The sequence below is a fragment of the Mustela putorius genome, unplaced genomic scaffold, assembly GCF_011764305.1.
Source record: "Mustela putorius furo isolate JIRA1106 unplaced genomic scaffold, ASM1176430v1.1 tig00003845_pilon_pilon_pilon, whole genome shotgun sequence".
Classification (NCBI taxonomy): domain Eukaryota; kingdom Metazoa; phylum Chordata; class Mammalia; order Carnivora; family Mustelidae; genus Mustela; species Mustela putorius.
Window position 1 is genome coordinate 59925541 of NW_025421998.1, and position 12284 is coordinate 59937824.

General features: G+C 43.9%; 1 protein-coding gene across 2 annotated transcripts in view; it reads left to right on the forward strand.

Moving 5' to 3' along the window:
• The first annotated feature begins 2341 nt into the window (after positions 1-2341).
• CHN2 (chimerin 2) overlaps positions 2342-12284 on the forward strand; it is a 295981-nt gene continuing 286038 nt past the window's right edge. For both annotated transcript variants that reach the window (XM_045062830.1, XM_004762561.3), the window contains exon 1: positions 2342-3250. In XM_045062830.1, coding sequence (XP_044918765.1) covers positions 3202-3250 — 49 coding nt within the window. In that variant the 5' untranslated portion in view covers positions 2342-3201. The remainder of the gene's footprint in view (positions 3251-12284) is intronic.

Below are 12284 nucleotides of genomic sequence, written 5' to 3' on the forward strand. Positions count from 1 at the left end.
GTCCACAAGCAGGTGCATGAGCCTGCTGGGGAGAGGAAGGTAAATAACTTCTTATTTCAGCCACCTCCTGCTAATTTTCTGATATCATAAACATTTTTGCGAAGAACAGCCAGCCTTTAGGGCTCTGAAGCTAAGAAAAATGATAGTGAGTGATCATGCCTGCTGAGTTTTCTCCATTCCGTTTTGGCTTTAACAATCTAAATTATTGATCAACTTTCAGATTTTAGTTCTGAACCCGGAGCTCTCCATTTGTTCTTCAAAATAATAGGCCTTGGAGTTATGGTTCATCTCCTACCAACAAACGAAGCTTCCCCAGTCATCTTGTTTTTGTTCAGTAAGCATGTTTGTTGACCTTGTATCCTTGTATCCTTCTTCTGGGCTCTGAACCCAGTGGAAAAAAGTTCGTCTCTGTTTCATTTCACTCTTATATAGCACAGAGTGGCTGTGGAGTAGTACCTTCACAGCAAGTTCCCCTTTGTCCCTTCCCTTTATATTATCTCAAGTCTATCTGAGATAATAAAAGTTATCAACTTCACAAGGCCTGCTTTACCTTCCCTAACTAATGACTGCAAAGTTCTGGGAAGGTAAATATTATCATCTGACTACAGAAATAGAATTTGACATCATTTTGCAAGACTTCAGAGGTGAATAATGAAACCTGTTGTGTATTACTCAATTTGGGACAAGAAAGATATAAACCTTGGGCCAAAGATTAGATATTTCCCCTGGTGGAACAAGTAAATGCTGATTAGTTATCTTCAGATGTAGTGGAAAAAGCAGAAGTTGGTCAAATCATAGATTTGGCCTTTCCGGTGCACAGTTTATAATCACAGCACAAACTATATGCCAGGTACACTGTGGCTTTATACACATGATTTTATTTAATCTTCATAACACCCTATAGTATCAAGATTTGGGTTGCAGGTGGAGAAACTGAGACTCATTGAGTGTAGGTGATTTGCTCATGGTCACATAACTAGTGAGTGGTGGAACCAGAGTATGAATTCCTGTGTTGTCTTTTGTCTTCAAAGCCTGGAGGGTGTCAGCCCTACTACGTGACCTAGGCAAGTCAGTCCACCATCTAAAGATCTGGAGGGATACATCGGCTACTAGTTAATGAAGTAGATGTGCCTTTGATCAGAAGAACTTTGGGAGAACAGGAAGTTGGTTCTGATGGAGAGATTAGTGTTGTGACAGGGCATATATCCCTGAAGGACTCCAGGTTAGGCTGCATCAAGGCTGCATTGCACAAAAGGAGAGAAAAAGGAGTATGTGTTGAGGGGAGGGGGGTTGGTGCTCAGGTCTCCCTATACCAGGCAGGAATGTTCCAGGTTCCATATAGATGAGGGTCAGGAAGACTCAATGTGGCTGAGGCGGGCTCATGAGCCCTCAACTATTCAGAAAACTGTATTTTCGGGGGTGGGGGGGAAGAGAGAGAGAGACTCATTGGGAAGATGTGCTAGGATGGCATCCCGAAGGGAATTAGAAAAAAAAAGTTTAAATCAACTAGAAAATGTGACATGAGTGCATATTACGATTATTCAACATTTATCAGTCACTGTACATTGGGTGCATGGTTGATGTGGACCCCCTAGGACTATCTGCTGTTCCTGTGTAACTCCTGATAATTCTTAAATTGACTCTGTCCTTTTAACCATGTTTTTAAAAATTGAACTACCCCAATGTGAACACTTTCCACTTTGCTACATAATGAGAGTACTTTCACTCCTTTAATGTTTGCGTTTTCCTTTGATCTAACAATTTCTGTTCAAATTTCACAGTTTTCTGTTGCTTCAGGATTGAAAGAACCGATTACCCTGCTGGGAGCGTGAAATAGATTTTTTTTTAAAAAATCCGTATGATATTTCCTCCCAGTGAAATTAATTTAGGTTTAAATACAGGGGGAAGGTACACACCTTGTGCTCCAGTCTCTTTCTCTCACACACCTAAGCAATCCCTTTTCCTGAAAGGGCACAGTTGGACCTGCTGCCAAGTCTTTTGTGAGGATCCTTTACCAGACGAAGTCAGACAGCCTCCTTCACTTGACACCCTGCTTTGTGAGGGCCTGATGACATATTTGGAACATCTCTATTTCTTTGAAGGGCAACCTCAAAAGCCCAGTGGACCCATTAATCACTGTCCGTGGCTGGGGGTACTTAAATGCGGCTGGATGGGCTTGCTAGGTGTTTTGACGGTGTTTTAGAAAACACACCTTGCAGGGTTAGGGACCATCAGCTCCAGAGTAACAAAGAACAATTTGGAGCGGAGTGGAAGAAGCTCTTCAGAGCCGTTCTGGCATCCCAGACCCCCTTTTAGCTAGCATCGTGTCCTTAGTGACCTCGCCTTCGCCCTCTGGATCCCCCACCCCGGCTGTCTTCGCCGCTCCTTAGCCTGGCCACCGGCAGCGAGACCCACCACCTTCTCCCCACTCCCCACCCCGGGTTGCCTCCAAACCGTGGGGCAGCGCTGCGCCCGCCCCGCAGCCGCGCTTGCCCCACGCCGCCCCCGCCCCCGGCGACCTCCCCAGCACCTCGGGGTCCCGCGTCCCGGTCCAGCGTCCCCCCGCACCCCACGCCCTGCAGTCCTCAGCCTCCTCTTCTAGCCCCAGTCGCAGAAGCTGTCAAGCCCGCGGCAGCTGAACCAGCCCCCCGAGCTCCCGCGTCTCCTCTCCTTCCTTTGTGTGCGCGCGAGCGGAGTTGGGGCGGAGGGGGAAGGGGGAGGTCGCTCTGTCTGTCTGGCTCCCGCCGCCTCTGCCCGGGCTGCTCGAAGTGCCGCTGGGGAGGCAGGAACCCAGGGGAGGGTGCAGGAGCTGGCGGGGCGCCTCCGGGCCGCCCGGGCGCTGTGGTCCCAGCCGCGCGCGGGGGAGCGCGGACCACAGCTGGGGCTCGACTGGAGGCACGGTTAGTCCGCTCCCGCCGCCCCTCGGCCTCCCTCGGCTCCTACCTAGCCCCCCGACACGCGGAGAAGAGCGTGCAAAGGCGCCGAGAGGGACGGAAACCACAAATAAATAGCGGCGGCAGCAGCGCGTCATCTGGTGGAGCAGGAAGTGCAGGCAGAGTCCGGAGGCTGGTGCTTTGCTGCGCGTCCCCAGGACTTTGCCATGGGCTGGGGGCCGCGAAGGCTGCGAGCGGTCGCGCTAGGGCAGCGGCGGCGGCGTCCGCTCCGGGGCTGAGCCAGCAGCGACGCGCGGAGCGCGCGGAGATGGCAGCGTCCAGCAACTCCAGCCTGTCCGGCTCCTCGGTGTCCTCCGGTGAGTTTCAGCCCGTCGGGCGCAGGCTGCCGCGCTGGCTCTCTCGCCCCCCGCCCTCGCCCGGCGCCCCGGGATGGGTAGAGCCTACCTGTGGCCGTCCTGTCCCCTCTCTCGGAGTGAGGGCAGGCGCCCCTGGGACACTGGTTCGGTTTGCCAGCACCCGGGGCGCCCACAGCACCTCCGCGCCTGACATCTGACAGCGCAGAGGTGGGAGAGCGCTGGCGTCCTTAGTGTGCGAACGCGAGGGTTCTGGAGACTTGGGGAGCAGCAGCGGGCAAGAAGCGAAAGGAGCAGGGCGGGCTCGCACTTTCTGGCGCAGCGGGAACCTGGGCTAGCGGGGCGCGGAAGGTTAGGGTGCCGCTGGGTGCCGGGACTGGCTTGCGGTGCGGCGCCCGCCGGGCTGGATGCCCAAATCCAAGGAAGAGAGGAGAAAACCCCCGCTCCTCGCAGACTTGATTTTCTTTGTTTGTTTCAGAAATTAGCTCCATGGAGACACAAGCTTGGGGCATGGTGTGAGATAGAAGTAATGAAGGGTTTCTGTGTTTCTGGTCCTGATTGAAGCGAGTTAGAGGAAGGAAGGTCGAGCCCAACCTCTGATAATTTGCCGGTTTACAAGTGTGTGTGTATGTGTGTGTGTGTGATTTTTTTCCTATGTGGCCTCTTGGACATTTTCTTATAATACTCTCTAATTTTACTTTCCGGGCATACATTTTGTTTTCAAGTGTGGCTGAGCAAAGGGAGGGCTTCTTTCAGCTTTTTCTATGGTTGATCGACAGGTCTGTTGAAGAGAAAAAAACTGCTAATGAGCCTGAAGGAATAGGAATCAATAGAAATAGACCCTCTGGTTTCTGAGTATGACAGGTTTCTAATCAGAATGATGCATTAGGTAGAATTCTTCTACCTCTCTGGTCCCTGAAAACTTTAATGACAAACCCTAAAGGCATAGCTGATAAGACATTTAGTGTAGTATACAGTCGTCCCGGGTCAAGAGGGTCTTGAAATCCTCAGGAAAATACTCAATATGTTAATATTGTATTAATTCCTATTGTGTGTGTGGGGTGTGTGTGTGTGTGTGTGTGCACGCGCGCACGTGGGTGTGTGTTTTATTACAATCACCCAGACATTAAACTCCGAGAACAATCACCTGGTTGGGACCACTGGACAGCAAGCCTGTCATAAATAAGCCATATCTATAGATGTGTAACTAATTTAATCATAAATGCAAGGTGAGTTTGACCAAGGTACGATTGTGATGTGGCACAAGGTGATCCCTTGAAAGCCATCTGTTATCTTTTTTGGCAGGTTCAGTTCCTGGGAAATGGCACCTCCTTTCTTGATCACTGCCAACTAATCAAAAGCACAGTGTTGTTAGGCATATGATAGAGTTCAAGTTGCTGGTAGTAGCAGCCAATGGGGCAGAACAGTCATATCTTATTAAGAGCAGCAACAAGTTGACTGCCTGTGGTTTTAATTCTGAGAACTCAGCAAATGTTACAGCGTATTTTTAGTACCCCCAAACCACTGCTGCTGCTTTTCAATTCATTTTGGTTGACTAACATTGAATTTAAAATACAGTGATGTTGGCTTACGATTAGCATATGGTTAGCCCTCTCGGAAAGCTGCCCACTAGAAAAGGGACTGGGTGGGTGGAGAGGTGGCCACAGGAAAGAAGAATGGAAAAAAGACAAGAAGGCCGTATTCTCATGAGATTTACTGATGGCATAAATTACAGATGCTGTGGCATCTGAACATTCAGATCTTGGTGTAGCTTAAGGAACCTGATAGAAATATTGAATTCGGGCTTCAGAAAAATACATGGGTTTGAAGCCACGCAGTAAGAGCTTTAGATGTTGGTAACTGCTTTGCAGATAGGATGGAGATGCTTATGATGGGTCTCCTTCCTGCTTGAGTTACCACTGTTTTAAATCCTAATGGGAACTGGGAAATTACGTGAACACCAAAATTCAAAAAAGTGGGCATGGGTATACTATTTGTTGTGGATCAGACTGGCCTATGAACTTATATTGCTTAATACACCAATTAATCAGATGCTTTGTCTTGAAAAATACAAAAAGCTGTAGTTCTCTTTTTACGCACACTTACTCATCGTGTGGATCATGAATAATTCAGACAACACAAGCAATTCACACCTGTGAGGGGTGTTGGGCATTAAAGAATAGAGCCTGTTTGTTGTGGCAGCTGCGTTCTCCCAGGCAAAGGCCAGATTATAAGAGAAAATAGGGCACTCTATCAACGTATTGATCACCTTTTTCCGCATAGGGCCTATTATGTGCCCAGAAGTAAGTTTCTAAACGTCAGTTTCAAGGAGGCTGATTGAGGAACATATTTTTAGGATCCCCTCTAGTTCTGAAGTTCTGGGATTATTGTTCTTGAGTTCTGGCTGCCCCCATTTACCAGCTGGGTAATTTGGAGTGAGTTGCTCAACTCTCCAAGCCTCAATGTCCTCATCTGTAGATAAGGCTAATGTTAATAACAGGACTTACTCATAGGAATGCTATGTGGTTTAAATGAGATAGAGTGTGTAGACCAGTTAGCCCAGGATGTGGCACTTAGTCAATGTTTGGTGTTAATAAATTTTGCTCCTTTGAGGAATGACATAGAAGGCATTTCATGGCTCAGACTTTAGGTACAGAAATAAGTCCAACACACATAAAATTTGCCTCTTACATTGCATGTTAAATTTGATCTTGAGGTCTGAGGTCCATTAAATAAGCAGTCATTAAGTATATTTTAGGTTTCGGGCACTGTCCCAAGAGTTCGGAATAGAAAGATGAATTAGGATCCTTTCCCTCACTGTCCAGCCACAGAGACGGACGACAAATAGTAATCTATATTCCCGTTGGGTAGAATGACTTATGTGGAGGAGAGTGCGAGGAAGAGAGTGATTCATTCCTTCAGTAGGCAGGAGTCAGTGGAGGTGGCCTATGAGTTGGGGCTTAAAGGATGAGTGAGATTTTTTCCCCCAGATAGCAGGAAAGGCATTTCAGGAAGAGGAAGAGCATTTCGGGAAGACCTCCAAGGGCCTAGAGGTGGGGAAGTCCATGGCCCAATTCTCAACTTCCTTATATCTGCTGTTGATCCATTTTGAAGGTGCTATCTCTTCTCTGGATGGTTATACCTATAGACCTATTAGCAGCATGGTGCAGAGAGGAGCTAGATCACTTACTAGTGCTGCTGATGTAGGTAGGAGGTTTTCTTTCCATTCGAGTAGCAGTGGGTTTGATGGAACAGCTCCCTGGAAGCCTTAGGACATACTTGGGCAATTGAGCAGGAAAGAAGGAACTGTTGATTCTGTAGTGAGTAGCATATGGAGAGGTGAACTCGAATAATATGGGTTAAACCTCTCTTAGAGGAATAGATGTGGAAGATTTAGGTTTGGTTGTGTTTGCACAGAGAGTAAAGATCTGATAATTCACTCAGTAGTAAACTCAAAGTTATCTGATTTTCCTGAGAATATGTTCTCACTTGCTGTTGTTGAACCACAACACCCAAGTGTGTCATTTATTCTGCATTACCAACTGAGACATAACAAATGAAATAATCAGGTTAAAATTAATTTTTAAATACATTTTCCAAGAACTGTTCAGAAATTTTCTTCTGGAATATTCAATTATGTGTGGAAGAAATTGCTTTGGCTTTGTTTTAATGATAACTGCTAGTAATTAAATTTCACAATCACCTAGATTGGCAGGAAGGTTTGATTACGTTTATTATTTTAAATGGAAAAAAAAAAAGATTGCTATCCTTAAGCTTTTTACTCTAGCCTGTGGTACTTGATTGTATTCTGAAATAAAGAGTGGTTGATTTGCAAAATAGTTTTGCTAATAATCATGGGTAATACTGGCTTTTATAATTGAAAGAAGAACTTCTTGCATTTTAGTGATGTGATTGCAAAATGGGTAATTTCACAGAGTAAAAAAAGAAAGAAAGAAAGAAAAGAAATCAACTCAAGTAAAGTAATAAATAAAAAAGCTATGAGATGTTTTCCAGTAACTGAACAAGGTAAAAATTAAATATTAAAGGGACACCCAGGATAAGAAGTTGTTAAGATTTGAGAACATTAAACACACTGTATTATAGAAATGAAATCAATGGAAAAAGGTAAAAATCAGTATTTATGTGTAAAGTCATTGAAACCTTAATTAGGAAAAGAACATTCCTAAATGAATTGAGGGATTTATTTCCCCAGATTTTATACAATAATAATGTGGGCCAAATAAATAATGCTATTTTCTGCTGTCATACCAGTTTGATCCAGAAGTGATATATAGAAATTTTCATTACTCATTATTGGATGGTCAGAACCAGTGACATTTACAAATCTTTTATACCCTCAGATGCAGAAGGTTAAAACTGAACTATGATAATGCTGCCAATGTGTAATTAGAAACTCCATGGATCTAATACTACAAAACAGAATATCTTTGTTGAAACAGTTATTCAGAGAAGTCTACTTTTGGACCCCTGAATTATTCAGAAATATTCAATTTTGTGTGAAATAAAGGTCTTTACCTGTGTTTTAGTGATAACTACTGGTAATTTAATTTCATAATCACCTAGAGAGTCAGAATGATTTGATTATTTTTATTATTTTAAAGCACCAAAAAAATTGTGATTTCTAAAAAATTGCAAATTAAAAAAAAAATCACAAAGCTGAAATTAATATCCTGAAAGAAATCATTCACTCAGATGAAGAGTGTTGTTCTTTGCTGTTATTCTGGTGACCTTCCCACACCTCATTTTAACTTACTAGATTTTTTCACTGCTCCTTTGTGGGAACCCAGATGAACCCAGTGATACGAATCTGAGAGGACAGACTTTTCTTAGGCATGACTACCTGCTTGTCGGGTTTGACAACGGCCCACTGATAGGTGTACTCTTGCTAAAATGCCACCCCCCCACCTTTCCCACAAACCCCGTGAAGTGTTTTCAAAGACACTGCCATTTCAACTTTTAGGGGACACAAACACCAGGTATTTTTTGAGGCCAGTCCATGTGGGATTCAACTGGACAGTGTGTTCTCTGAGCTGCAACCTGGGGCTTGGCCTGGGTGTCAGCCTGCTGAAGGCCGTCTGCTGCTCTGCGGGATCTCCTGTTTTTGTGCAATGGTGAAAATAATCGGACACTGGGTTTGGAAAACCTATGCATGAGAAGTGTCACGTTGGTATGTTTTGGAAAAGAGTTATCTGCCAAGAGATCAAGTTTCTTGCCAAGATAGTTAGAAGCAGAGAAAGAGAAAGGGACCTAGTGATAGACCTGTGATTGATAGAGTCCATCTATCACCCACCCATTATGTATCTTTTATGAATGTATTCACATTTCATGACTCCTGATGTGTATCATTTAATTTTCAAAATGAATGACTTTCTTCTCTCCTTTCTTTCTTCTCTTCTTTTTACTTTTCTCTCATGTAATTATGTTGGTCAGATTTCTATTTAGAATTTTTTTTTTCATCAACCCTGCATTTGGTCCTTACTTGACTATTAGTTTCCAAATCCTCTAAGCAGCTTCCTGCTTCTCTCTCCATTTGCTGAGTGGGAATGGAAGCTGGTTTTGTGTTGCTTGCATGGATTCTGGTCAGGGGATCAAGATGGATACCTGTATCTCTGGTGCAGGCTGGTTGGTGTGACAGAAAAAACTCACGTGTCTCAAAGTTACTAACAAAAGCAGAGGTTTATTTAAAGTCTCCATCACTAGAGGGAAATCCAGTTAGGAATGTGCTGGTCCCACAGGCAGTCTGGTCTGCAACCAGACCCATGTGTCTGTTCCCTGGGATCTGAGGCTGAAGACTTGGCATGCGTGCACTGCCAAGTGACGATAAAACTTTGCGGCTCTGTACCCAGGGAGAGCCATCCACCAGCTGCTTGTGCAAATAGCCTGCTTTTCTCCTCATTTATTATTAATCGAACACCTTTGTGGGGTCCAATCTTTGAACAGTCTTTACAGCATGGTCTAATTACAGCCTTGCCTTGCTTCAGTAGCTTGGCCTGTCCAAGTCACCCAACCTCAGCCATCGCAAGAGTTATTTCAAATCATCCAATGCCTAAGTTCCCATAGACATTTTCTAATAAAGGTGTTCAGTGAATAGCCTTATTTAAAATATAATCACCCAAGGTCGGAGGTTACGTTGGTTAAGATTCCTGGAATTGAGACATCGTCTATGTATTTTGTGTGGGCTGCCAACTACCACTTGCCTTGGTGGGCCTGCTGGGGAGAACACTTTTTCAAGAAAGGCTACATGCCACTTGCCTGGCAGAATCCACTAGATGTAGAGAAGCAGTCTACATCCTTGAGCTGGCAAGAAACCTCATGTTCCAAAATGTGTCTTCGTTACATGTTGCAGGAGGAGCCCTAACCTCAGAGTCAGGAGATCTGGACACTGAAACCTTTGACCGAGGCGTTGACCAGGGCACCTAAACCCTTAACTAGGCTCTTAAAGAGCTTGAAGCCCTAAATATGACCCTTAAACCATTAACCAAGACTCTTGAACCCTTAGCGGAAGTTCCTAAATGGTTAATGTAGGCATTTAAACCAGATACTTACTTAACTAAGCCCTACAACTAGCTAACGATGTGACCTTTGGTGAAATCAGCCTTTCTGAGCTTTAAAACCTGATGGCAAACAGCAGGTATAACAGCCTGTTTCCCAGAATTGACGTGAGCATTAACAGGGTTGATGGAAGGATGGCCTCCTGTAGGCCTGGCTGTCCTATCTGCTCAGTAGATGCCGATACCTCCTCCTGCCCTGAACATCTTTGAGCTTCCGTTCTCTTGCTGCTTTTGTTTTGTTTTATTTTGTTTTTAAGATTTTATTTATTTATTTGACAGAGAGAGTGAGAGAGAGCACAGGCAGAGGGAGCAGCAGAGGGAGAGGGAGAAGCAGGCTCCCCCACTGAGCAGGGAACCTGTCAAAGGGCTCCATCCGGACTTGAGATTGTGACCTGAGCCAAAGACAGATGCTTCACTGACAGAGCCACCCAGGTGCCCCTCTCTTGTCTTTAAACCAGATTTCTGGTGAATTCATTCCACACGGTTGTCATTCCTGAAGTATACTATTTGGGAAAAGGCTTAGTAAACTGGAAAAGCAGCTAGCAATTCTGAATGGTTTTTATGTCTCACTCTGTTTACATGGAATCCTCGGGGTATTTCTCTGAGGTAGACCATGAATCCCCTTTGCAAACAAAGGCATCGGTTCAGAGGGGGCACAGAGATTGGATTCCCGGTGCTAGGATTGGAGCAATGTCTCCTTCATTTCAAAGACTAGGATTTTTTGTTTTGAAACCTGAAGGGTTCATTTTTTATTCTATCTTGTTTTTAAAGTGTCTGACATAAAATTTAAGGCTGAAATGCATGCTTATTGTTAACAGAGAAAATACAGTAATACAGTTGTGCTTTATTTTGTTACCCTTGGTGGTTATCCAGACTCACCTCCGACCTGACCAAAGTTTATTCTCACTAGCGTTAGGGACTGGGAGGTGTTACCAAGGGAATGGTCTGTAGCGAGATCCCCTGGGGGATTGGGTTTCTGGATATCAGTACTTAAGAACAGTCTCATGAGGTGTGAGGGGTATGTAAGTGTTCATCATATTAGTCTTGCAACTTTTCTAAGGTTTGAAAATTTTCCAAATAAAAGGAAAAAGATCGGGGGGGAGAAAAAAAGAATAGTTGTTACTTTGCATTTAGTTGACTGTCTTCACGGGAGTCTTAAAAGCATTCCATTTTGTGTGTGCTCATCAAATCTTGTGATCCCCTTATGAAACTCTCAGATTCTGAATCCTCGGCCTGAAGACTATATACTTGTTAGCTTCTATCTTAAGTGAAAAGTATAGGAACTGAAATTACAGAAGGCGTTCTGGTAGACCATATGCAACACTTCTTACCTGAGAATGTTTTTTTTTTCCTCCTGATCTGGTTTGACTCTACATTTCATTACAGGTTTCAAGGGAGGAGGGGACTTGTAGGTTGTTCTAGCAGATTCCAGAATTATATAAGTAAGAGAATCAGGTTCAGAGGAGCTCCAAGAACTGCTCAGAGCCGTTCAGCTAGTTGACTGTGGAGCTAGATCTGGAATGGACCTCTAGGATCCACGTTTCTAGAATAATCATCCTCCATCCCCTTTTCTGGCTCATCCTAAGGAGTAGCATTATCCTTAGAGAATTTCTTACAGCTGGGTTTCCCCCCCCTCCCTTGTCTGGCTTCATGGAAGCTGTTCTATTTAATTATTTAATATTTTCAAAAAAGCAGTCATAAAGTGCTTTGTGTTTTACATGAGCCTTGGATCTCAAGGCTGATATTGTGCCAAGAGTGGCATAAAGATTTAAGTGACCTAGCCCCTGCCCTAATTATAGATAGTTGTGCTATCCAATATGGTAACCACTAGCTACATGTAGCTGTTTAAATTTCAAGTTTAAATTTAAATTTAAATAAATTCAGTTCCTTAGTTGCATGAGGCACATTTCAATGCTCAATAGTACCTGTGGTTGCTGGCTGCCATATTAGACCATGCACAAATAGAACATTTCCACCATCCTGTGGAAGATTCTATTAGACAGCCCTGGTAGACAGGGAAGGTGGTTCTAAGAGAGGGACATTACTAACGTAAAATTACTAAGCTACAGATAGCAACTTTGATAGAATGTTCTCCCATTCCTATATTTGTTATGCTGCTTAGGTTATATTTCACTAATTTTGCAAATTGACTTTTTTTTAAAGTAATTGTTTTCATAACTTTGAGGGGGACTGTGGAATGACAGCTGGAGGATGATGTTGGGGAGAGTAATTAAAATGTTTATAAACTCTTCTAGTCTTCAAATTGGATTCAAGCTTTTTAAAAAATGGTCTGTAGTTTTCCTAATGATAACTCCCATTTCTTTTTTTGAAAAAAGTTCTACAGTGAGTTATAATTTCACCCTCAGAGAGGAAGAAAAATGCCCATGTCCGGAAGTAGTTTGGACCTTAAAATTGTATCTATTCCAAAACATCATAAAGAAAATAAGAAAATTGTGAATGTGTGG